The sequence below is a fragment of the Nyctibius grandis genome, chromosome 26, assembly GCF_013368605.1.
Source record: "Nyctibius grandis isolate bNycGra1 chromosome 26, bNycGra1.pri, whole genome shotgun sequence".
In the NCBI taxonomy this organism is placed as follows: Eukaryota; Metazoa; Chordata; class Aves; order Nyctibiiformes; family Nyctibiidae; genus Nyctibius; species Nyctibius grandis.
Window position 1 is genome coordinate 6,149,861 of NC_090683.1, and position 25,222 is coordinate 6,175,082.

The following is a 25,222-nucleotide window of genomic DNA, read 5'->3' on the forward strand; positions in this document are numbered from 1 at the left end:
TGCTTTGGGGGGGCTGCGGCCATGGGGGGGCTGGGGGGGCCCTGACCCCCGTGTCTGGGGGGACGAGGGCTGCGGGGGGGGGGGAGTGGGCATGTGGGGGGCGAGAGCAGGAGCTGCGGGGCAGGGGATGGGCTCACACCCAGGTGCCACCATGCACCGCCCCCCCCGCGGGGAATGGTCCCTCCCGGCCCCACTGACACTCCCTCCCGCGGGGAATGGTCCCTCCCGGCCCCACTGACCCCCCCTCCCGCGGGGAATGGTCCCTCCCGGCCCCACTGACACCCCCAGCCCCACTGACACCCCCACCCCGCGGGGAATGGTCCCTCCCAGCCCCACTGACACCCCCCCCACGGGGAATGGTCCCTCCCAGCCCCACTGATCCCCCCCCCGCGGGGACTGGTCCCTTCCAGCCCCACTGATCCCCCCCAGCCCCACTGATCCCCCCTCCCGCGAGGAATGGTCTCTCCCTCCCCCGCGTTGCCCCCCCCCCGCGGCCGGCGATGGTCGGTGCCGGCGCAGCCTCGCGTTTCCCTTCCGGGGTCAGAGGTGGCGGCGCGCGCGGGGCCGGAAGCGGCTCGCGCCCGGGGTCTGCTTCCGGCGGGGCCCGGCACCGGGCGGCGGCAGCAGGTACCGTGGGGGGCGGCGGGGCCTCGGGGGGGATACAGGGCCTTGGGGGGACACAGCCCCGCGCCGGGCAGGGCGGTTCCGGGCGGTGCGCGGGCGGCGGCCCCGGTGCCTCGGCCACGGCGGGGACAGGGCCGGCGGGGCCGCGGTGCCGGGCCCGGGAGTGTGGCCGCGGGGGGTGACTGTCTCTGGGGGGGCCCCCGGTTCCGTCCTGGGGGAGAGCAGTTACCGGCTCCCTGGGGTTCAGTCCTGGGGGGAAGGCCCGTTACCGGGTCCCCGGGGTTCAGTCCTGGGCGGGCCCGTTACCGGCTCCCCGGAGGCTTTGGGCCCGGGGAGCCCCGGGTGCCCCGTGGTGCGGGCTTCCCGGAGGGCACTTTCCCCAGGCCATCCCCGGGTGGGCCCAGGGCAGGAGGGGGTCCCCGTCGTGCCCTCTGCCCCCCGCCCCGGTTCACCGGCGGGTCCGGGGCAGCGGCTCTCCCCGGGAGCCCTTCGTGCGGCTGTGGCGCTTCCCCGGCCTCGCTGCGAGCCCCTCCCAGGAGCAGCGGCTGATCCCTGCGCTCACCCCCGTGGGCACCCCCGTGTTTAAAGCCCGGGCACCGCCGGGTGGGGCGAGCGGGAGCCCGGGGCCCGGCGGCAGCTCCGTGCGGGCGACGAGCGTCGATGGGGAGGTGACGGCAGTGGGGACCCGGGCGGCTGGGAGCTTCGCCTGGGGACGGGACCGCCGAGGGGCTGCCGGGGGGCCCAGGGGCTGTCGGGGCCCGGCGCTGCTGTCCCCTCAGTCCCTTGGCAAACGCTGGCCCGAACGGCTCCGGAGCACCGTGCGGCGATGCCGGTGCTCGCAGGGCCGTGGTTTGTGTCCCTGGGGGCCTGCCAGGGCTCCGGGTTGGGAGGGTCGTGCTGGTGCTGTTGTCACAGACACATCCCCGCTGCTTTGGGTCTGGGGTCTCTGTGACGCCCCCGAGCTTTGTCCCCCTCCCGCAGGGGACGGGTCACGCTGGAGCGAGGTGCAGGGAAGGACAACGTGCCGCGGAGCGTGGCAGCGTGAGGCCTGTGGTGGTGGCTGCCCTCCTCTCACTGTGTCACCTCTCTCCACCGCGTGCCCTGAACCCCGCCAGCGGCCGTGCAGGACCGGGCTGGGGTTTCGGTCGTGGCACAAGGACACCAGACACCCCCGCGGGGTCCCGCAGCGGCTCCCGGGGGCAGGAGCCCTCCTGAACGTTCAGGCAAGGCAGTGCCTCTTGCTGCCTTCTCAAGTGGGGGGGTCTGGCACCCGCCGTGGACCCCCCAGGGGGGCAGGAGAGGGGCTGGGGGGGCCCATGTCTCACCTGGGGCTTCAGGCAACCACGTTGCTGCCAAAATGTTGTGAAAATGGGTGTGATGGTGCACCTGTGCCTGCGGGGAGAGGCAGGACGCAGCCCCGGGGCTGGCTCAGCCCTTGGTGGCAGCGGCTCAGCTGTGCCAACGTGCGGGGCTGGGGGGATGCGGGATGCTGTGGGGTTCCTGGTGCTGTCAGAGGCGGTGGCAGGCCTTCCTCCGGCTCTCAGGGCAGGGATGGGGGCAAAGGGGTCGCAAGTGGCAGCAGCCAGTGGCCGGGGCCAGGGAAAGCTCCAGATGGGTGCGAGGACAGCTGGCTGTGGAGCCCCTCACCGTGCCCTCGCGGCAGCATCTGGGGGTGCTCGAAAGCCAAACGGCCCCGCAGGGTCCCGGCCACGGACGTCCAGTGGTTTGCTGAGGACGATGGATCACTCCTGTTTTTTTGGAGCGAGGTTTAGTGTCTTAATTTAATATTTACTGGTTTTGTTTTAAATGCATCTCTGCCCCCTGGGAAGCTCGGACGCGTGTTGGTGTCTGGTGGATCACCGGCGGTTGGTTGGTGTCTGTCCCTAAAGGCTCCTCTCGCCCTCCAGGCATTTTCTCTCCCTTTTGGTGCAGAGGCTGTAGCTCTCAGAAGAGGTGACAGGAGAATTAGCTGTTGAAGTCGTCATGTGAGCTGCGAAGACACATTAATAGGAAGTCGGGGGCGCGGGGGGAAAGGAGAAGCGGTGTCACAAGATGGAAAGGCTTCTCCTGTAAGACATGTCATTAACACGCGAACGTGTGCTAGTGAGAAGCTGGTGATTTGATTCTAAAAGCCGAGAGTGCAAAGGGGTGACGCTGGGGAGGGGGTGACACTGGGGGGGGGGCTGCCGTGTCGGCTGTCAGAGCTGCATCGCTCGAGAGCCCCCGAAAGCGGCTCGCAGCCGGTGCGGCGCGGGCTGTGGAGGATGCCTGAATGCATAATACAGCACCGGGGCGCTCAATAATTTATCTGTCACCCAGAAAAAGGCACGTTTCAACACGCTCAGCTCCAGCCCCTGCTCTTTCTGCTCTGAGCTTTCTCCTGCCTGAGGGAGCAGTCCCACTTGGGGGCCTCATCTGGGCTTCAAATCTTTCTGCCAAGCCCTGCGCTGTCCCGCGGTGCTCTGAAGGTAAAGCCCTCGTCACAGGTTCTTCCCCAGAAGTTGGTTGTCGCCGGCTGGTTTGGGCTGGGCGCGCTTCTGAAGTGTTAAACCTCCCTGGGAAGGCTGGGTTTTAGCGTCGGGTGGGTTTAGGCTGGCTCAGCTGCACGAGGGCCCATGCCGTGTCCCCAGCGCTGCCCAGGCCTGGGGGGAGCGGAGCTGGTGGGTGTCGCAGGGTGATTTTAAAGCGCTGTGAAAGTTGGGGGGGAGCTGCCTAAGTGCAAAGTGGTGTTTGAGGGGAGGAGGCGGCAGCCCGGGCGCGAGGCGATGTATTATTCAGCGCTCACAGATGTCTTTAACTTTCCTCAGTTTGAGATGGGCCCCTCGCTCGGAGCAGCCAAGGGCCGTGGTCGCTGCGGCTGATCCGAAGTGACAAGTCTTCCAGCTCCTTCCGAAGTGCCTCCGAGAGAGACTAGCAGGGACCTGACAGGACTCTGGCTTTGTTCCCTTTCCAGCCCCGGTGCTCCCAGGGGGCCGGGATGCAGAAACCGCTGGTGCAGGGACCCAAAATTGCCCCAGATCAGGCTGTGCTCAGCTCTTGCCGTTGCTGCAGCGCCCGGTGGGGCTGGGCAGCACCCCTGGCTTCGCCTGCCCTGCGGTTTGCCTCTTCCCCCAGGTCCGGGCACAGTCTCAGGGCTTTTTTCCTTGGACGTTGCGTGGCTGCAGCCTCGTGGTTGTTACAAGTGTGATCTGCTGTAGGCAAACCAACCTCCCTTGGATCCTGGAGGGTGTGGAGCTGCTGGGGCAGTAGCTAATGCAGCAAAGAGTCTGTTTTATGGAGGCAAAATGTCCTTGAGCAGGAGTATTTTGCAGAGGATGAGTTTGTCGTCGTGCCTTTGTGCCGTGGGTGACTCGGAGGGCTGACAGATCCCCGGCCTGACCTGTTTTGGCATCCTCTTTCCTTGTTTGTCTCCAGCGTGTGCTTGGCTGCACGGGCCATTAACACAGTGGCCTCCTTGTGCGTTGCTGACGGAGAGGAAAAAATTTGAATACAATGGTTGGCATGGCTGCGTGAAAACAGCCTCACGCCAGGGCTGTGTGCCTGGCACTGCCAACGCGGCCGGGACGGCGGGCGGCCCTTTCCCTGGCTGCCTTCCTGTGCCACCCGGCGTCCCGCAGTGACCAAGCTCCCCTCTGGGCTGTGCAGGGTGGGCTCTGTGGCTCCCCAGGGTTTGTGGTTTGCCTCGAGCCCCTGGGAGCTTTGCGTCTGTCCGTGCAGACGAGGCTGCTGTAGCTGGGGGTGGCTCCGGGCTCCTGGGGACTGCTCCGTTTGGGAGCACGGGCCTCTGCAGAGACACCTTGAGGCCCCTTTTCCCACGGTATCTCCGTGGGATTTGCCGTCGGCTGCTCGCCGTGCTGCGTGTTCTGGGTCCCAGTGACACTTGCTGGTGGCTCCGCGGACCCCCTGCACCGCTGAGCCTGTTGCAGCCGATTCCTCCTTCCCTGCAGTGAACAAGAGGGATGGAAGGTCCCTGCCTGTGCTGGTGAAGGTGGGGTGCCAGGGTGAGGTGGGGCAGCCCTGGATGTCTTCGCTTCAGAGAGGGAGGCTCTTTGGCAGCCCAAAAGGCCAGTGTTAGCCTGTTCCCTCAGGAACTGTATAAACAGACAGGATCTGATTTGGTAATAGGAATATTTGCCTTTAGGTGGGAGAGGAGAAGGGGTATGTGGAGACCCGAGGCCTGAGGGTCCCCTTTGTGTCTCCCCACAGGTGACACACGGGCTTGGCAGATGTTGCCCCGGTTGACGTAGGACCCAAGTCGCTTGGGCCGAGGATGAGCAAGCCGACAGACCTGCAGCACGACCTGGAACGGAGCCTCCCAGCCATAGCGTCCATCAGCACCTCGTTCTCCCAGAGCCAGGGCTTCTCCCCCTATTGCTACTTCTCTCCGGAGAAGAGGAAAGCCATCTCGGACGTGAGGAGGACCTTCTGCCTCTTCGTCACCTTCGACCTGCTCTTCATCTCTTTGTTGTGGATAATCGAGTTGAACGTAAGTTGGGGGAAGCAAACCCGTGGCGTCTTTGCCCTTTTAAGTTGTGCTTTTTTTTTTTTTCTTTATAATTCAGTTCCCTCCACGTTAATTGCTCCGTTTCAGAAGTCTTGGGCCAAGTCTTTGTTTGTTCTTCCCAGCGCTCTGTTGATTTGGCGCTGGCTGAGAAACTCCTGCGCAGTTAATGTAAACTAAAGTCCAGCTCATTTCCTGCAGCCCCGCTCTGTTGTGGCCGTCCAGGGTCGTTAACGCCGTCATCTGTTGTAGCATAACGAGGTCTGGGGCCAGGTTGAGCACTCGGACAAACTTCTCTCCTGCTCCCCTCGCCCTACCTGAAGCTGCTCCCTGCTTTTGGTGTCTTGTTCTCGGAGCATCCAAGGAGCAGGGTGGGCTGTGCAGACCCTCCTCTCGCCCACCCAGCTGTTGGGCAGAGACAAAAGGGGCTTTGAGCTTTGATCCCAACATACTGCTACTAATCTCAGCTCCTGGAGGCTGGAGGTGCTGCTCCACCACTCAGGGGACTAGCGAGGGGGAACACGGGGGTTCTGGTCCTCTCCGAAGCGGCTGTCACACCCGTGCAGGCTGCGGCGCTTGCTCAGTGTGTCAACTGTTGCAACGACCAGGGGAAACCCAGTTTATTTACCTCAGTCCCATCAGGTCAAAGTTACTCCCTGGGCTGTATGTTTTTATTTTTCCTGAACTGGTCTCGACTGGTTTCGGCCGTGCTGGCGGCGGGTTTCAGGTACTTCACGTCCTCCCCTGGAACAACCTGAGCGGAGAGGCAAGATGAACAGATAGACCCCAGCGCTTGTGCCTGCAGCCCTGCCCGTGCCTGGCCTTTAGTTATCAGCACTGGATCCGGCGCTCACTTAGCGGCTCTTATCTCTGCCCTGTTTATCTCCTGAGTGTCTGCACTTAACAGATTGCCTCGGCCAGCAGCTCCCTCGCTCTGCCCGCTGCAGCCGGCCGCGCAGTGTCGAGAGGCTGAAGACACCCCGGCCACCCCCCGCCTAGGAAAAAGCATCTCTGGGCCAGCATTCCAGTGATGCCAATGGTGTCCTGCACACCCGGCGTGGACCCCAACCTCCTGCTCTTGTCCCTGTTCCCTGAGCTCTCTGGAGAGGTGCTGTCTACAAATAAAGTCCAGCCCCGGGGAGATAATCTGCCGGCGCGGTCACCAGGGTGATGCTGAGCGTAGGTCTTGCAGGTAGCCATTAATGAGTGACTAACTGCTGATATTTGGGCCCTGAGCTGAGATGCTGCATATTTAAAGCTATTAGGATGGCTTATTTGCCTGGTTATGAAGAGCAACGATTTTATATCATGACTAATGCTTTTTTTATCAAACGGTTTCCTTCCCTGCGAGATAAGCTGAGCAAATTGGCCCTCGTTAAATGTCTGTTGCCTGCAAACTGTAATTCTGCGAGCTCGCTGCTCTCAGAGAGATGCCTCAGACTGTCCTTATTCCTCTTATTCCTCAGACTGTTCACGGCAGTGGCCTGTATTTAAACTGAAAACACCCCCCAGAAATCATCATCCAAAGCCTTCCCTGTGTCTCGTTCCTCCTGCAGCATCTCGTAGCGGAGTCATGGTGTGGGGAAGAGGCTTTTGGTGGCAGCTCAGCTGGCATGAGTCCTGCAGCCGCAGATCAGATAAAGCAATAGTGCAGAACTGCTGTGCCCCCCTCGCTCTGAATATTAAACACCAGCCCTGACCTAGAGGGACAGTTTCCCGATGGCTGCCTCTTCTGTCCTTGGACTGTCTGACAAGAGGGTGCCAGGACGCCAGGCTGCCAAAAACTGGCCTGAGATCCACCAACTTGTTTCTCACAGATCATCAAACAGCTGTCAGCCCGTACCAGCTTCCAGGCCAGCTGGGCTGCGTTCAAACCAATAGCCTAAAGGTGAAGCATTTGTTCCAGTTACCTGAGCCATCCGCTTCCTCATAAACAGCGATTCCAGGGCTCCCGAGAACAGGATTTATAGTGTCAGAAGTACCAGGGCTGTCAGGCCCCAGATTGTCTCGGGGTGAGGCAAGAGAGCTCTTCTGTGAGCTTTTTCCACGCTCCCATACAACATCCCAGCGAGCGGTTTTGCCTCTCAGATTTCCCTGCAGTCTGTGTCTGTGCGTGTCCCTCGTCCTCCTCCCTCGTCCCCTTTGCCAGTACGGGTGAACCTGCCCGTTGAATTCCTCCATCAGGTTTCCTGGAGGGCAGCTCAGCGCTGCTGTGAGCTGAGGGAAGCCAGCTGGCCTGCAAGAAAGGAGAGGGGACCCCTCGGTGCTCTGCACAACGAGGACAATCGCAGCTTAAATTCCACCAGGTTCCTGAGTGACCCCTGAGAGCCCCTTTTCAGTGTTAGGAAGCCCCCACGCAGAAGCATTTAACAGACCCACGTGCTGCTGCAGCTCTGGCTGCCCGACTCGGTGTGAAACTGAGGGTGAAATGGGCTGTCACACCCTCCCGTGGTCCTGTGCTGGCAGATGAGCCCACGCCACAGACATTTGTATGCCTGGTGCATACCCTGACCTGGCAGTAACCTCCGGGCACCGCTCGGCCGGGTTCTTTCTGCTATTAGTTTCTTACCAGCGCACTCAATAGCTTTCTGCTTTCCTCTCTCCCCTTCAGACCAAGGATGGCATCCAGAAGAACTTGGAGAATGAAATCATCAAGTACAAATTTAAGACCTCTTTCTTTGATATATTTGTGAGTATCCTACACTGCTGCAGGCGAGGAAACAGCTTTGGAGCTCGGGGTGGCGTGGCCAAAGGCTGGGCAGGGAGGGTCTGCGTGCCGGGGGCTGGGGTCTCCCCGCAGCCCAGCCTTGACCCCACCTGTCTGGGTGGCATGGTCCTCGGGAGCTGGCCCATGTCCGTGTCCTCCCAGCACCTGGCAGAGGGACAGGGGCAGTGACTAGTGTCGATGGCTTTTTGTTTTTGAAGGTCTTGGCTTTCTTTCGTTTTTTTTGTGTTGCTGCTGGCCTACGCCATCGTGAAGCTGCGCCACTGGTGGGTCATCGCGGTAAGAAGGCGACTTTTGCTTTCCTGTTTTGAGTTTTCTCCCTCTGCCTGGAGCTTTCAGGGATCTGAGATATGTAAATTTATTTTTCAGATCACTACACTGGTATCCAGTGCCTTCCTGATCGTGAAGGTCATCCTCTCCGAGGTTGGTGTCCTTGGGCTCGCGGGGGATTGCTTTGTGATTATTTGATGCTGCTCTTTTCCCGTCTGTGTGAACTCCCTGTGGCTTCTGCTTTCTTCCACGCAGCTTCTGACCAAAGGGGCTTTCGGCTATTTACTCCCCATCGTCTCGTTTGTCATTGCTTGGCTGGAGACTTGGTTCCTGGATTTTAAAGTCCTAACTCAGGAAGCAGAAGAGGAACGATGTGAGTATTTTGCTGCTCTCTGGTAGGAGTTGGCAGATCAGAGCACCAGGCCTGGGGTTTCTGCTGCTTTGGCAGCACCTTGACAGATATGACATTTATGGAGAAGTGATCTCCAGGCTGGCTGTGCCTGACTCAATTCTGTTATGGTATATGAGTCCCTTCAGGGGAAGAAAATACCAGATTATAAAAAGCATCTTTTAATTGAGTGGAGGTAAAAACGTGCCAGATCCCCCAATGTCGATCCTGAAGCCAGACGTGTTGGAAACAGAGCTCCCCTCCGCATCGGAGAGGATGTTTTGAAACAGTGGGACAAGTGCCAGGCGGACTGTTGGACTCTCTGCCTCGATATCTGTCTTCAGATCCAGGCTGGAGACCTTTCAGAGAGGATTGCTTCAGTTACAGACACGTTGCAGGGGGGCACGGCATGAGTTATGGCGTGTGAAATTTTACAGCCTCTGCTCGCTGAGGTCAGACTAAATGGAGGTGGAGGCTGACCTCGTGCTTCACAAATCACCCTGCAGTGCCCGGCACCTGTAACTCCCCGGGGTCCTTCTAGGGAGTGGGTGCTCTGCCTGGGCTGGCACGGCTGCCCAGTCCTGAACAGCACAAGGAGCTGGTCGCTTTCCCAGGCTTGACTGACAAAGAGGACTGGGAAATGGCACGTAAACGAAGTATTTGTCAAGCGGGGCTCGATCAGAAATGCACTGACTGACTGGAAAACACCAGAGGATGTTTGGGTCTTGCAAGGAGGCTTTAAGATGAAAAATGATCAAGTGTTTAATGCCTCTATTGGATTAGGCTCAGGTTCCAAATTGCTTCCAGGGGAAGCTCTTATTTAATTAGATGCTTAATCGCCTTTGGATTTGACAGGCAAAAGAGCCCATTGATCTCCATGCAGATAAAATGTCTCAAACAAAAGATGAGGCAAGAGGAGCTGAAAAGCTCGTGGGCTGGCTGGTGTCAGCACGAAAAGACCAGCTGTGTCTGGAGGAAAGTGGCTGGGAGGGTGGTTGAGCAGGGGTGGATGTGGTGGGGGCCCTGGGACCCCTTGGTGTTGGACTCAGTGTGTGTAAAACCTGGTGCTTTGGTTCGCAGGGTACCTGGCAGCCCAGGCTGCAGCCTCTCGCGGCCCCCTGCTCTACCCCAGGGCCCTTTCCGAGGGGCAGTTCTACTCCCCACCAGAGTCCTTCGCAGGTAAGACGTGCTCTCCTCCCCTTCTGCTGTCACCTCCCTGGCAGCCAGGCCACCTCGTTCCCCTCACAGCATTCCTCCTGGGTCTCCTCACCTCTCTAGTCGCTTCTCCCCAAGCTCTGCCTCGTTATCCCGGCCCTTGGCAGCGGCGGGTGGCAGGGCCTCCAAGAACTGACACTGCAAAACTGCTCCCCTCTCCTGCCCAGGCACAGCCACAGTGCGAGGAGAGGCACGACCATGCTGTCCCCGTGCCATCTGCGGAGCTGAGTCAGGCTCAGCCCCACACCCTGGCTTCAGCTCTGTGGGAAACTGGAGCTTTTTTGTGGTCTTGGGGTTAAATGCTTTTAGCTGTGGCTAAAGGACTTGAAAAATGCTGCTCTCGGCATGAGGGCACGGGGGCGAGTTGCCACAAGCAGGTGAGGATAAGAGCTGGCAGCGCGCCCCTGCCCTGTGACACGGCGTCGTGCCGGCTCTGGAGACCTCCCCTCCTGGGGAGCGAGGAGACGTCAGCCGGAGCGGTTGTCTCGGTGCAGCTGACACCCAGTCCGTGCTCAGCCTTGCAGAGAGCAGGGCAGCGCCTGCCAGCAGAGCAGGGGCGTTCGGGGAGGCAGCGCCTGGGCCGTGTTGGGGTCGTCCCCACCGACAGCCCTTCCCACGGGATAGGGCGTGGGGATCACTGTCTGTCCGAGGGAGGTGGTACAAGTGGGGTCTTCGTCAGCGGTGTGTTAATTGTGTGCTTCCCCCCAGGGTCGGACAACGAGTCGGATGAGGAAGGTGCAGGGAGGAAGGCGTTGACAGCTCAGGTAAACAGAGGCAGGGTGGCCTGAGGCCAGCTGCCCCCTGCCCGTTGGCTTCAGGCTGATCCAGGCCTGCACGAGACTCTGATAATCCTGCGGCCCCATCAGGGCGCTGTATCTGTAGAGCACCAGAGGCTGCTGTCCCTCATTTCACAGCCTTCTCCTCTGGGGACGTTTGGCTGAGGAGCTCTGCCTGCCCCTTGGCACCAGCCTGTTCCCTGTGTGCCCCAGGACTGGTGGCATCGTGGCCGCAGCAGGAGGGGGGTCCTCTGGGTGACACCCGACATTAACCCCCTTCCCCAGGGCTGCGCGCTCTCCCCTGCAGCGTCCCACTGGGGTGTGATTCTGGCTCTGCCTCCTGCCTGTCCCCCTCTTTGGTCCCTGGTTACACGATCCCATACCAAGAAGGGCATCGCCGCAGCCATCCTGGCTGAGCTGTGCCTCGCGGGGTGGTCCCTCGCCTCCCCAAAGCCTGGCTGGGCACAGACTGCTTTGTGCTCATTTCCAAGTGGTTCTGCTGCCGTTCAGCCCCAGCTCTGGCACCTCCACAGAAGGGAGCTCTGGGCATCTCATCGCCCTTTGCCTGCTGGAAACCCGTACGTTGAGGCGGGAGACTCACTGGTGGACGCAGCTGGTGTGTGGATACAAGCCAGGGCGGGGAGCGTGACTTTGAGCTCCAAAATGAGGCCTCTGTGACCCAAATTAAAGAGATTTCTGCGGTGTGGTGATGGGAGAGATCCCCTTCCCCTCTGCCAGCCCTGGGAGGGGGGGAGCAAGCCTTGCACACACCCTTCAGGCTTTCTGCAACCCAGCTGATGAAATGCTCCCTTCTCTCCTAGGAGAAAGAGTACGTCCGACAAGGCAAAGAGGCAACGGAGGTTGTGGACCAAATCCTCGCCCAGGAGGAGAACTGGAAGTTCGAGAAAAACAATGCAAGTGTCCCCCCGCCCCGGGCAGCGCGGCCGGCAGCCAGCACGGCTGGCTTAGCGAGAGCGGGAGGACAAATGGGGCTTCTGAAACCTCCTTGCGACATGAAAAATTAACAAGCGTTACAATTACCTGATTGAATTAGGAATCTATTCCAGTTCAGTTAAATGTAAAATCCCCTCTTATTTAATTAGACGTTTAATTGCCTTCCTGTTTGACAGGAGAGAGCCCATCGCTCCTCCCTCTAGGCGGCAGGGGCAGACAGCTCACCTTGGGCGGGTGCTGGGGTGTGGAGCCGTGGCGGCCGGCGCGGGGAGGTGCCTTTGAGAGTGCTGGGGAGGCCAAGGCAAGCTGGGGTCTGGCCTTTCTGGTCAGCTTTGGCCCACGTGGGAGCAGGAGAGTGTGGGGCACAGACTGCTCCTCCCACCCCCGAAGCTGGCTGTGTGTCCCCTTCCCCAGGACAGGGACCTTGTGGGTGCTGGAGCATAGAGCAGGGACGTCTCTTTGCTTTAGCTCTTCCCACCGTGGCTTTGCCAAAGGGGTCTGGGAGTCTCGCCTCTTGCTTCAGGCAGCACGGAGGCACACAAGGCGAAGCGAGCCCTGCCCTGCCTGTGTCCTCACCTCAGGTTCATTCCCTGAGCTGTGGTAGAGTTTTCTGGGGTAGCTGGAGCTCCTTTCCGAAGGGTGGAGGAAAAGGGGCAGTCTCTGTGCCCCCTTAAACCAGCCCTGCCTTCTGCTTTTGGGCTCACAACACGACTGGGGGGAGAGTCTTGCAAACTGCAGTCTCATCTGGTGTTTAAAATTCCCCTGTCAAGTGATCCATTGTCTGATGCCAAACTAGCTGGGCAGATTGTTTTCTTTATCCAAAGGGGGATGGATTTAAATAGACTAATCAGAGCTTAACACAGGGCTAACGATGAAAGGTTATCATCTGTCCAGCCCTAACCCCTCCAGGGAGGCTTTTCTCAGATGTAGGTAACAGCAGTGCTGGCAAACTAACCCCTTTCCCTTACCCTGGTGCTGGTAGCTTGCTACAGAGAGAATTTGACCTTGACGTGGAGTTTGCAGGCTGGCATGGGGCGGATTCTTTTTCTGTCTCATCACTACTGCTGCTCTGGATATTGTTTTGTTTATGGAAATTTGTGCATCTGAAACATGCCCCGTGCTGGGGTGGCTGCCTGGGGTGGGGGCCCTGGGGGCTGGAGGCGGGCCGGCTCCTGCAGCCGCATTTGCAAACCAGCAGACTTTACCCCAGATAAAAGTGATTTATTTTGCTGACATAAATGTAACTTTCTTATTTCCTGCACAGGACTTTGGTGACATTGTTTACACTTTTGAAATCCCTTTCCATGGCAAGACCTTTATTTTAAAGGTAAGAACCTTCCTGGATCACTTCCTTGGTCTGTGTGGTACAGAAAAAAAGCGACTGCTCTGCTTGGAGCCACGGCTCAGCTTTCACACCCTCTCCTGGCCCTGGCAGGACGGGTCAGGCTGCAAAGCAGCTTCTCTTTGCTTGAAACAGATGAACTGCACTGCCCGCTCTAGGGAATCTCTCCAGGAAAGCCCCTTGGCTGGCAGACAAACTCCCCAGCAAAGATGCTGGGCCCCAGTCTCTGCTGGTAGAAGAGGGAGCAGGTGACTGCAAGACTCGCTTCCAACCCCAGCATCTAGGACTAATCTGACCAAGGAGGCTAATTGCAACTAATTGCCAGCAAGACCAGGGCTGAGCGTGCGTCTGCTGCTGCCTGGCATTGAGAAGGGCTGCTCGGGAGTGCCTTGCTCTGTGCCCTCTTGCTGGAGTGGCTTGGCTGCAAACCACGCTTTAATGAAGCATCGGGGCTGCGGTGGCTTTTCTTTGTTCCAGTGCATATGTTGCCTTGCTGGCAGGAGCTGCCAGTGGAGCAGCTCGGTATTCACAAGGAAAAACTGGATGGTCCCACTTTACTGCATTAACTGTTTGCCTCCAAAGATCCCCTGTCCCACGGGGACGTGGAGAAATTAATGTTGTCTGCGCTGGAGCTCAGAATAGCTCAGAATAACTTCCCGAAGCAGTCGTGCACGCAGCAGAACTGCCGAAACCTGAGGTCTGCTCTGTCCTTCCCGGCTCCACGGGTGCCCTCCAGGCCCCTGGGAACCAGAGCGCTGGGGCAGAGGGGTGACAGCCTCGGCTTTGCGTGCGCTTGAGCCAGGCCGGCCTCATCACTCCCCTCCTGTATTATCCCAGTTGTTGTTTGCAATCCGCCCTGCGTTCCTTAAAAATAATCTTACCAAAGGGCAGTGGGGGACTGGCTAACTGCTCTGGCTCTGTCCTCAGGCTTTCCTGCAGTGCTCTGCTGAAACAGTTTACCAGGAGGTTATTCTCCAGCCTGAGAAGATGATCCTGTGGAACAGAACGGTGGCAGCTTGCCAGGTGAGCGTGCCGGACAAAGATGGCTTAATCACAGGAGCTCCTTGGAGCGGAGAGTTGGAGCTTCCCAGCCCAACACCGGCTGTCAGCGGTGCCCAGGCCCTGCTGGAGCTTAGCTGGGTCCCAGGCACTGAGGCGTTAAATCTCCGCCGCTCATCCGTACGAGCCGAGTGCTCTGTGGTAGCCAGCTGCGTGCGTGTGCCTCTCCAAAAGCCCATGAGGTGGGCAGGGAGATGGGCCAGCGGCTGAGCCAAGCCTGCTCTTGCTTGGGAGGGTTTGGGCATATTGTGCCATTGGTGTGGTGGGGAGCCAGAGGCAACGCCTCTGCCCCCCTAGAAAGGACCAGTCCCAGGGCAGGAGACAAACCTGGGCACACGCTGCCAAAGAGCTCATCTCACTCGGCCTCAGATCAGCTGCTTTGAACCCTGGTGCTGTGTTAGGGGAGGGTCTGTGTCACCCAGCTGTTGGCACACGCAGACCTGCAGGCAAATCTGAGGAAATCTCTTTCTTCCTCCCCCCCCGTCCCCAGATCTTGCAGCGGGTTGAAGACAACACGATCATCTCGTACGACGTGGCAGCTGGGGCTGCAGGCGGTGTCATTTCCCCAAGGTCAGTTTATTCCACTGTCTGTTTGGTGCTGAGCCCCCGAACACCCTCCTCAAATAAGGAGAGAAGCATCTGAGTGTAGCAAGAACACTCTGCCCCAGCTCTGCTGCTCTTTGCTGTCTGGGAGCCCCCAGTGCCAGCGAGGCAGGGCTGGCTCTGCGTTAAGGAGCCCCTGAATTCTCCTCCAGACGGTTCTGGCAGGAGCCTGGGAGCTCAAAATCTGCCTCAGTCAGTCGGGCGGTCTCCCTGATAACAGTGCTGCGCTGTGCTTTGTCCCCGTGTTGACATACCTCTGCCACAGCCCTTCCCAGCAGTCCGGAGAGCGGGACCTGCTCCCCCCAAGCCCCAGGCACGTTTTAAAGCAGCCGGCGCCCTTTCTTTGCTCAGGGACTTCGTGAACGTGCGCCGGATCGAGAGGAGAAGAGACAGGTACATTTCCTCGGGGATATCGACCACGCACAGCCTGAAGCCTCCGCTCTCCAAGTATGTCAGGTGAGAGGCAGGTGCTGGTTTTTTTAGCTGGTATCTGACACACACCCTTTGCTGAAGCTTAGGGCAAAGAGCCACTTAAATGAGAACCCTGCTGTCTTCCTGGCAGCGCTTGCAGGAAGCTCATCTATTTGTGGAGCTAAACCTTGCTTCCCTTGTTCTTCTTCCTTTGTTAAAGAAACTCTCCGTGCTCGTCAGCGTCGCTCGGGCGTTGCCCAGCTCTCTGCTCAGGGGAGTGGAGGTGCAGACCAGTAACAGCGCAAACCCCAGCCCAGTCCGCATCCTGTTTATGTAACAGTTAATTCCCAAGCAGGGCCAGCTGCCAGTTCTGAGGGGCAGTAAACAGCTGACTGTGGCTCGCCTTGAGCCTCTCGGATGCCTTTTGCTTCTCGTAAGCCGGTCACTTACTGACTTTAAAGGCTGCGGACACTGAGAGGTGGTCCCGTGGGGGAAGCGAGCTGCGTCAGGATGGCCTGGCTCCCAGAGCAGGGCTCTGGCCTCTCCCCTTCTGCCCAGCTGGTGATGGATCTCGGTGGGGTTGGTCTCATCAAACAAGGACTCCTTGTGACTGTCTGCTCTGGTGCCCGGGGCCCAGCTGTGCCACTTCACGCACTGACTTTGTTTTTCCTAATAATCTGGTTAAAGTAATTGACATTTTAACTCAGAGCCGTTATAGCTGCCTCAGTCTATTTAAGAGCTGGGGACTTCAGGGCCTAGAAAAATCTTTTTTCCAAATGTACGCAGCAAAAATAGTGTGTTCCTGAACAGGGAAGGGAAATCTGTATTTGGGCTGCGTGCGTGAGCACAGCTCTCGTCTCTGAGACGGATCAGATGGTGTGAGGAAGGATCTGGGGGCTGTAGTGACAAGGCTGTCCTGACCATGCAGGGCTTCCCTGGCTGCTCGCCCTCCCCGGGACCTCTTGTTTGCACCCATTTCCACAGGGCTCTGCCTCAGAAACCTCCCCGTGGGGAAGAGCCGGTGTCGGCTGGGCTGGCACGGTCCGGAGGCAGGGGCTGCTTCTCAGCCCACAGCCCTGGCCCCACCGCTGCCAAGGCACCTGTGGGAAACCTGCAGCTGGAGCAGAGCCCTTCCCCGACGCTCTGCCCATCTGCTCCTGCCCTGCCGGGCTCTGGGCCTCGCTGCCAGGCACAGGGGTGGCTGCTGCAGCAGGGGCTGGCGCAGGATGCACCCCAGAGCGTTGGGGAACGGCTCTTCAGCCCCGGCTCTCGCCGCGTGTTCTTGGCTCCCTGCAGGGGTGAGAACGGGCCCGGAGGATTCATCGTGCTGAAATGTCCCAGCAACCCCAGGGTCTGCACCTTCATCTGGATTCTCAACACGGATCTGAAGGTAAAGCCGGTTCTTCACTGATGCACGAGCGCTGCAGCCGTACCCCATCCCCAGCCGAGCCCCCCGGCACGCTCCGGCGTCCCTGCTGTGGTGTGGGGCCGGCGCTCTGCTCCCAGCCACGATCCTGGGTTCTCTGAAAGCCCCTCCTTACCAAAGGCAGCCCTAAAGGGACAGGGGTTTTGCAGGCAGAGGTTAAACACCACCCAAAAATCACCCTCTTTGCCCCAGTGTGAGGTGGGGGAGCTCTTCCTTACCTGGCAGAGATCTTGCTTAGGGGTTTCACATCTCTGTGTGCAGGACTGGGGGGACAGGAGGGGTTTTTATCCTCTTTGGGGACAGAAAATAGTTGGGTGTGTGAAGTGGTGCCTGGCTGCTCGCTGCTCCCAGGGGTCATTCACTCGCCCCTGTGTGCCCCACACGAACACGGCCGTCCCCGCAGCGCGTGGGGCTGTCCCCGCACCCGGAGAAAGGCGCTTCGGCCCTGTGAGATGACCCAGATCCGGAGCTATTTGCGGAGCCGCGTGTCCTTGCTGGTGGCCCAGACAAAAGGCAGCGCACGAAGGGAGCCGGGCTGGGGCGGCTGGGGGGGGGGAGCGGAGCTGGCCCCTTTTCTTCCCCCGCTGAAGGTTGACGTGGTAACGGCGCTGCAGCAGCGAGCACAAAGGCTCCATTCACGGGCGCTCTGCCGCAAAGCTGCGCGGCCCCCTCCCCTCCCACGGCCCTCCCTCCCCACGCAGCACCGGGAAACGCTTCGGGAAGGGTTTGCAGAACCCCGGGCAGCGAAAGTCGGAGCCCCTTTGCACCCCAGATGTGTTTTCCTTCGTGGCTCGGGCTCCCCTGCCTCTTCCACCCCTCCGTGACGAGCACAGCGGGAGGGATAACGAACCCCCTTGGTTGTGCAAGATGGGGCTGGAAAGGAAAAGACGTTCCTTGCGCTTCCCGGGCCGGAGAGCGCTCGCCCACCGCCCGCCTCCGCTGCTGGAAGACATGCCGTGGCGGCCGAGCTATTAATAACGCGCCTGTCAACTGCTTCCCCCATCTTCCCGAAGTGCCCGGGCCCTTCTCCCGCGCTGCCTCGCCGTTTCCTTTGGCCCTGAAGGAGTATTTATAGCCCGTGGCTCATCCCTTCCTGCGCCGAGGGGTGAGAGTTACACACACGTGTGTGTGTTTGCGTCTGTGCCGGAGCTTCCCCCCGCAGCTCCTTTCAGGGAGGCGGCTGAAATGGCCCCTGGACCAATGCTCCCACCATCTCCTGCCCCCGTGTCGCAGAGAAAACCAGCTCTGGGGAAAAGTCTGTCTGAAACACCCCAGTCCAAGGAGGGGGCTCCTCCTGCGCCTGCCTGACCCCCCAGGATCGTTGACTGGCTGTCCCTGCCTGCCCTCGGCCCCCCCTCTCTGCCCCGACCCCCTGCCAGCCCCCAGCCCTGCCTCCCCTCCCTTTCCCCGCACAGACCAGGGTTATTTTCCTCCCCCTGACGGCGCGCGGGCCGAGGCGGTTGGCGTTGAGTCGTGCAGGGCTTTTTTAGACACATCACAACACGTTTCGGTGCCTCCCCCGGAGCTCCGTGGCAGCTCCCCGCTGCGGTGCTTGGGCAGCCCTCGGGGCTGGCAGGGCCGGGATGGGGCCAGCCCCCAGCCCCACACCCCGCCGTCCTCCCCGCTGCCCTGACCCGGGCCCCGTGTCTGCTCTCCCCGCAGGGCCGCCTGCCCCGGTACCTGATCCACCAGAGCCTGGCCGCCACCATGTTCGAGTTCGCCTTCCACCTCCGCCAGCGCGTCAGCGACCTTTCCGGCAAGCCGTGAGCGGCGGGGACTTGCCCTCCTCTGTGGCCAGGGGCCAGCCAGGAGAGGACCCTGGGGCCTCACCGTGAACCCCCCAGGAGCCCTGGACTAACAGCACCGAGATGAGGCCGGGGGGTGCTCGGCTCCTTCTCCCACCACCGTCCCCCCTAACTGGGGCCCTGACACCGCTGACTGCTCTGTGCCAAACCCCTGCCCTGCCCTCCGCTGGGTCCCCTCGCCCAGGGCTGGGGGGGCTCAGCTGTGCCCCCCCGTTGGATGAGAAAGAGGGGCCAGAGGAGACGGCCACGGCAGGGTGAGGCCACAGCTCCGTCCCCTCTCGCTGCCCTCCCCACGGGGGGGGCAAAGGGGCAGCTCGTGCTGCTGCTTCTCCCACCAAGGGCTGTACCCCCACCCAGCTCCCTGCAGGAGGGGACGGGGGGGCCACGCAGGGGACCCCTCCCGGGCTGTTTCCTGGTGCGTTGGGGGGGTCCAGAGCGCCCCCCAGGCTCCCCGAGCCCCCCCCCTGCAGTGCCGGGCGGAGGCAGAGCACGATTTGCCTTAAGGAGAGACTTTGATCCTCTTTGGGGGGTGCGGGGGGGGGATGCGGGGGCGACTGCGGCTTCTTTCTACCTGCGAGTTATAAATGGCAGCAGCGCGGGGGCACACGCCGGCAGCGCTGCAGTGAGGGGGGGGGCGCCCACGCTGGGCCCCCCCCCAGGGCTCTCTGCACCCCCCGGCCTGGGGGTCCAGCTCCCCCCGTGAGAATAAAACACCTCCCACCGTTTGCAGCCCCTTGGTCACCTGAGTCACAGCGAGGGGGAGCGCTGGCCCCACCGGGGTGTGAGTGGCCACAGGGCTGGGGCCAGCCCGAAGCCCCCCGGGCTCAAAGGACGGGTCCTCCAGGCTCCTTTGGCCACTGGCCGTGGGTGCCACTGTCCCCCAGCTCATGGTGGTCACCCTGGGCAGAGGTTTCCCTGAATGTCCCCTGGCCCCAGGTTGTTTCCCCCAGTGTGGGACCACTGTGGCTACAAGGTGGTGGCCCGGGGGGCTGGAAGGGGCTGAAGACCCATGTCCCCCCGGGCAGCAGCCACAGCCACGTGAGCCCTGGCCGCTGGCACCCGGCGGGCACCCGTCTGTTCGCAGCCCCCATCTGTCAGCCCTACAAATAGCCCGGCCGGGGGGGCCCATGGCCAGCACCCCCCTGCCCGCTCCCCTGTCCCTGGGGTGGCACCTGGGGTGGGACCTCCGTGGGCAGCAGCAGGGCCACCGCTGCCATGGGAGGGGTGGCACAGGGCAGCGTGGCCACCGCGTTGGCAGTGGGCACCCACAGAGCCGTTAATGCCACCGGGGTCCATCGTGTTCGCCGGGGCCAGTGCCAGTGCCGAGGGCAGGGAAAGGCCAGACGTGCCCTGGGCCAGGGCCAGGGGGGTCCTTCCTGCGCTGTCACGTTGTGCCACGTCCCCACGGGGGACACAGCCCAGGGCCGGGGTTGCCACCCCATGGTGGGCACATGGGGCTGAGCGTGGCCGGACCCACACGAGGTGACACACGTGTCCCCGGTGCCACCACCCCCCCTTCTGCTTGCCCTGAGAGGGCCCTTGGCACCTTCCCGTCCCCGCGGTGCCAGCAACACGTCCCAAAATAGCCCCGGCGGGGCCATATAAGCGGGCAGGCGGGCGGGCGGGGGGCAGCGGCAGCATGCTGGGGCCCAGCACGGTGGTGTGCAGTGGGGGGCTGCTCTCGGGCGCCCGCCTGGGCTGCCGGGTGCGGGAGGAGGACGTGGGGCGGCGCGAGACCTTCAGCGCCGAGTGGCTGGACCTGGAGCTCAGCACCAGGCCCGAGGAGGGGTGAGGGGCACCGCTGCTGCCTTGCGGGGGGTGGTCCTTGGGGTGCTGGGGCCTTAGCGGGGACACTGGGTGCTTGAGGGTCCCCAAGGGCTGTGGGGTTTCCAGAGGGTCTTGGGGGGTCTAAGAGTCCCGATGGGGTCATGGGGGATGTGGGGGGCTGCAGGGGTCTCTGGGGTCTCCAAGGGGCTTTGGGGGGGCTCTAGGGGTGCCTGTGGGGTGTCATGGGAGCTCCAGGGAGGTGGGGGCATGTCCATAGGGGACTGGGAGGGTCTCGGGGGTTCCTGCGGGGTGACGGGGGGTCTTCATGGGGCTGGGAAGGGGGCCATGAGGGATGTGGGGGTCTCCAGGGGTCCCATGGGGTGGGGTGGTCCCGGGGGGGCTGTGTGGGTCCTGGAGGGTCTCCAAGGGTCCCCGTGGGGTTGGTGAGGCCATGGGGGGGTCTCCAGAGTGTCAGTGGGGACACAGGGACCTCTGAGGAGCGGGTGGTCCCCACGGGGTGGGGTTGGACATGGGGGTCTCCAGGGGTCCCCGCGGGGTGGGGTGGCCCCAGCAGGGGCAGAGCAGGACGTGGGGGTCCCTGTGGGGCTCTGGCCCCCTGATCCCACCCCCCCGATCGCCCCGTGCCCAGGTGGTGCCGGCGGGAGGTGGACGAGCAGCACCGGGAGACGCTGGAGCATCGCGGGGAGCTGCGGGTGCTGGAGCAGCGCTCGCCCTGGGGGCTGCTGCGGGTGGGCTGCCTGGGGCAGCCCCTGACCCAGCACCTCCTGCCCTACGCCCGCACCCTGCCCCTGCCCCTCTTCGCCCCCCCGGACCTGCGCGGTGCCAAGCCGGGGGTCCCCCGCACCCTCTCCCGCTCCCTCTCCCACGAGGCCCAGCGGGGCTGAGGGCAGCGGAGGGGCTGCGGGGGGGGGGATCGGGGGGGGCAGGAGGCTGATGCTGGGGGGCAGCGGGGGGGACCCAGACCCCTGGGTCCGCTCGGCTGCCCCACAGAGGCAACGCAGGAGGGTGGGGGCAGGTGGGGGTGGGCTCCCACACGCCTGGGACCCCACTCCGCAGCGGGCGGCGGGGAGGCCGGTGGGGAAGGGGGGGGCTCGTGTTTGGGGGGGCTCCCGGCAGCACCGGGCGCGGGCACGACTCGGGTTCCCTGGCCAAGAGAAGGGGGTGAGAGGACGGGGGGTGCTGAGACCCCCCCCCGGGGCCGAGCGAGGCCCTGGGGGGGGGGGTCTGTGGTGGGTCGCTCTGCGGGGTTGTACAAGCGGTGGTCTTTGTATGGCAATAAAATGCCCAGCGTGGCCCCCATGGCGTCATTTGGGGTGGGGTACGAGGCCCCTGTGAGGCCATGTGGGGAGGGGGCAAGATTTAGGGGGGAAGGAGCTGGGCTGGGGAATGGGGAAACTGAGGCACGGCGCCTTGCCAGCAGCTGCAGGGCCTCAGGGTTTGGAGGAGGGATGGTGGAGGGGGGGGACACGCCTTCTGCTTATCTAACCGCCCCCCCATTGCCAGCCCAGGCGGTGCCAGGGCCCGGGACAGACCCAGTGCCAGCGCCCAGATTAGCTGTTCCCACCCGGCCGGATCCTGCTGTCCCTGGGCCCCCGCCAGCCCCAGCCCTGTGCCCATCCCAGCCCCATCCCTGTCCCCATCCTGCCCCAGCACCTTTGTCCTCCTACAGCTCCAGCACAGACAGGATTCGGGATCTTTAATCCCCATCCCTTTCCCCAGCCCATAAGCGGGTACCATCCTGTCCCTTAGGGTGCTGGGAGCACTGGGAGCACTGGGAACTGGCAGGGCTGGTGGTGCTGGCTCCTGCCAGGGGCTGGGCTGAGGTCCAGCACACTCAGCTCACGGGTGATGGAGGCATCAGGGAGAACCCCATCCCATCCCAGCCCCAGCCTATCATCTCCTATCCTGTCCCCAGCCCCATTCTCTCCCCATCCCAATCCAATCCCATCCCATCCCCATCCTCTCCCTATCCCATCCCCGTCCCATCCCCATCCTCTCCCCATCCCCATCCCAGTCCCATCCCATCCCCATCCCAGTCCCATCCCATCCCCATCCCAATCCCAGCCCCATCCTGTCCCCAGCCCCATCCCAGCCCCATCCCATGGGACACTCATGGGCAGCCCCAGTGCTGGGGCAGCGCTTGGGGCGAGAGGGTCAAGGCCAGGACACCCACATCTCGGGGGGGACAAAACCTCCAGGGCGCAGGGACCGGAGCCGGGACCCCCCCCCCCCCCCAGCTCCAGCCCCCCCAGTTCGGGGAGGGCCCACGAGCGTCGCTGCTCAGCGCAGGGACGGCTCCGGCAGCGGCAGCGCCCAGCCGTGCCCCCGGCCCCAGGCGCTGGCACTAACCTGGTTAGCAGGATGGATGGCCACCATCACCGCGGCGTCAGGGCCATCGCTCACCGCGGCCCCCCCGGGCCCCGCCGCCGATATAAGGTGCGTTGGGTGCCGCCGCCGCAGCCCCCCCCGCCATGAGCAGCCTGGCCGCCCTCCGCGAGGGCTACGAGCGCTTCGACCCCGGCGCCTACCTGCGCAACAACTACCTGCCGCCCCGCGCAGACTTCTCCTCCGAGGAGTTCGTGGTGCCCTGGAAGCTGCGATGTCTGGCCGAGACCTTCGCCAGCGGTGAGGGGCTCTGGGGAACCCCCCCCACCCCACCCCGGGCCTCGCAGCGGGGTGGGGAAACTGAGGCACGGGCTGGGGGAGCACCTCGGCACCCCACTGCCTGCTCCCCACCCGTCTCCCTGCTCCCTCCCAGGGTGGGACCCCTTTGGTCCCCCCGCTGATGCTCAGCTCGGTGTGGGACCCCCCTCCCCATCCTGCCCCCCCCAGGTGAGATCCGCGGGCACACGCTGATCGACGTGGGCTCGGGCCCCACCATCTACCAGCTGCTGAGCGCCTGCGACCACTTCGAGGAGATCGTGGCCACCGACTACCTGGCGGTGAACCGGGAGGAGCTGGGGCGCTGGGCGCGGGGCGAGCCCGGCACCTTCGACTGGAGCCCCTTCATCCGGCACGTCTGCAAGATCGAGGGACGCGGGTAGGGCTGCGGGGGGACGCGGGGGGGACCCCGGGCGGTGGGTGACCCGGTGCCGGTGGGATCACGGCTGCATGGCCCACGGGAGCTCAGCCCCACGTCCCTGCGGATGCTGGGTGGATCCCTGCAGGATCCCAGCCCCACGGGTGTCAGGGTGGTCCCTGCAGGACCCCAGCCCTGTGTCCCCACAGATGCTCAGCTGATCTCTGCAGGATCATGGCCCCGTGGGTGCTGGGTTGATCCCTGTGCGATCACATCCCTGCAGATCCCAGGCAGATCACTGCAGATTCTGAGCTGATCCCTGCAGCATCCCAGCCCTGCATCCTTCTAGACGTTGGGTTGATCCCTGTGGGATCCCATCCCTGCAGGATCCCGGGCTGATCCCTCCAGGATCCCAGCCCTGCATCCCTGCAGACATTGGGTTGATCCCTGTGGGATCTTGTCCCCATGTCCCTGCAGATCCCAGGCTGATCCCTGCAGGATCCCAGCCCCGTGTCCCTGCAGACACTGAGCTGATCCCTGTGGGATCCTGTCCCCATGTCCCTGCAGATCCCAGGCTGGTCCCTACAGGATCTCAGCCCTGTGTTCCTGTAGATGTTGAGCTGATATCTGTAGGATCTTGTCCGTGCAGATGCTGGGCTGATCCCTGCAGGATCCCAGCCCTGCAGTCCCTGTAGACATTGGGTTGATCCCTGAGGGATCCCATCCCTGTGGATGTTGGGCTGACCCCTGTGGGATCCCAGCCCCGTGTCCCCGTAGACGCTGAGTTGATCCCTGCAGGATCCCAGCCCTGCATCCCTGCAGACAATGGGCTGCTCCCTGTGGGATCCTGTCCCCGTGGGATCCTGTCCCCGTGGGTGCTGGGCTGATCCCTGCAGGACCCTGTCCCCATGTCCCTGGAGATGATGGGTTGATCCCTGAGGGATCCCATCCCTGTGGGTGCTGGGCTGATCCCTGCAGGACCCTGTCCCCATGTCCCTGGAGATGATGGGTTGATCCCTGAGGGATCCCATCCCTGTGGGTGCTGGGCTGATCCCTGCAGGACCCTGTCCCCATGTCCCTGTAGACGTTGGGTTGATCCCTGCGGGATCCTGTCCCTGTGTCCCTGCAGATCCCAGGCTGATCCCTGCAGGATCCCAGCCCTGCATCCCTACATTGGGTTGATCCCTGTGGGATCCCGTCCCCATGTCCCTGCAGGATCCCAGCCCTGCATCCCTGCAGATGTTGTGTTTCTCCCCATGGGTGCCAGGCTGATCCCCGCAGGACCCTGTCCCTCCCCATCCCTGTGGGTGCCGGGCTGATCCCTGGGGGGGGATCCCACTCCCCGCTCCCCAGGCGGGGGGATCCCGACACCCTCCTCCCCGCAGGGAGCCCTGGCAGGAGAAGCAGCGGCGGCTGCGGGGCCGCCTGCGGCGCATCCTGCCCATCGACGTGCACCGCCCGGAGCCGCTGGGCTCCCCGCTGCGCCCGCCCGCCGACGCGCTGCTCTCCGCCTTCTGCCTCGAGGCCGTGAGCCCCGACCTCGACGCCTTCGCCCGCGCCCTGGCCCACGTGGGCTCGCTCCTGCGCCCGGGGGGCCACGCGCTGCTGCTGGGGGCCCTGGGCGAGTCCTTCTACCTGGCGGGGGCCGCGCGCCTGCCCGTGGTGCCGCTGGCCGAGGGCGACGTCCGCGAGGCGCTGGCGGGCGCCGGCTTCGTCCTGCGCGACCTCCGCTCCTACGCCATGCCCCCCGCCCTCCGCACCGGCGTCGACGACGTCCAGGGCGTCTTCTTCGCCCACGCACAGAAGCCGCTGGAAGCCTGAAGGACCCCCCTCCACCCCCAAGAGGGGGGACCCGCTCCCCTCACCCCAAAAGGTGGCCCTGACCCCTCCCCGCGCTGCCCACAATAAAGCCCGAGCTGCACGGCACAGCCTGGCGTTGCCTGGAGGCTGGGGGGGGGTCCCTGGGGTGGGGGGACCCATAAGGGGTCCCTGTGGGGGTCAGGAAGCCAGGGCTGTGGGGAAAGGGGGGGTCCATGGGGGGGTCAGGGAGCTGGGGCTGTGTAGAAAGGCAGGGGGCACCCAGAGGGGGTCCCTGGGTGGGGGGGTCAGGGAACCGGGGCTGTAGGGAAGGGAGGGGTCCCTGGGGAGAGAGGCACCCATAAGGGGTCCCTTGGGGGGTCAGGGAGCCAGGGGGGACAGAGGGGAGGTGGCAATGGGGGGCTTAGGAGAGGGTGACGATGGGGTGTGCAATGGGGTGGGTACAGGGTGCAGGGTGGGGGGGGCTGGGGCACACAGGGTGGGATATGGGGTGCACCA

General features: G+C 62.8%; 3 protein-coding genes across 3 annotated transcripts; all 3 read left to right on the forward strand.

Annotated features, from left to right (window-relative positions):
* Positions 1-545: 545 nt before the first annotated feature.
* Positions 546-18,828, forward strand: STARD3 (StAR related lipid transfer domain containing 3). The gene is given in 16 exon segments (XM_068418575.1): positions 546-627; positions 4,831-5,110; positions 7,737-7,814; positions 8,051-8,068; positions 8,070-8,129; positions 8,220-8,273; positions 8,376-8,493; positions 9,589-9,687; positions 10,432-10,487; positions 11,321-11,413; positions 12,718-12,780; positions 13,723-13,818; positions 14,345-14,424; positions 14,809-14,913; positions 16,165-16,258; positions 17,957-18,828. Coding segments are annotated over 15 exon segments (1,335 nt in total). The 5' UTR covers positions 546-627; positions 4,831-4,894; the 3' UTR covers positions 18,062-18,828.
* Positions 18,829-19,712: 884 nt separating this feature from the next.
* On the forward strand, positions 19,713-21,182 carry TCAP (titin-cap). Its single transcript, XM_068418833.1, has 2 exons — positions 19,713-19,887; positions 20,516-21,182. Exons 1-2 carry the CDS (start codon positions 19,739-19,741, stop codon positions 20,769-20,771), a joined length of 405 nt encoding a protein of 134 aa, XP_068274934.1. The 5' UTR covers positions 19,713-19,738; the 3' UTR covers positions 20,772-21,182.
* A 99-nt stretch (positions 21,183-21,281) lies between these two features.
* On the forward strand, positions 21,282-24,834 carry PNMT (phenylethanolamine N-methyltransferase). The gene is made up of 3 exons (XM_068418832.1): positions 21,282-22,512; positions 22,720-22,927; positions 24,292-24,834. Exons 1-3 carry the CDS (start codon positions 22,359-22,361, stop codon positions 24,725-24,727), a joined length of 798 nt encoding a protein of 265 aa, XP_068274933.1. The 5' UTR covers positions 21,282-22,358; the 3' UTR covers positions 24,728-24,834.
* Positions 24,835-25,222: the final 388 nt, after the last annotated feature.

Bases quoted from the DNA above. Each gene is read 5' to 3' on its own strand.
- TCAP (XM_068418833.1), top strand. From the start codon at position 19,739: ATGCTGGGGCCCAGCACGGTGGTGTGCAGTGGGGGGCTGCTCTCGGGC. The intron at 19,888-20,515 runs GTGAGGGGCACC...CCCCGTGCCCAG, and splicing joins AGCACCAGGCCCGAGGAGGG to GTGGTGCCGGCGGGAGGTGG.
- PNMT (XM_068418832.1), top strand. From the start codon at position 22,359: ATGAGCAGCCTGGCCGCCCTCCGCGAGGGCTACGAGCGCTTCGACCCC. The intron at 22,513-22,719 runs GTGAGGGGCTCT...TGCCCCCCCCAG, and splicing joins GGCCGAGACCTTCGCCAGCG to GTGAGATCCGCGGGCACACG. The intron at 22,928-24,291 runs GTAGGGCTGCGG...TCCTCCCCGCAG, and splicing joins TGCAAGATCGAGGGACGCGG to GGAGCCCTGGCAGGAGAAGC.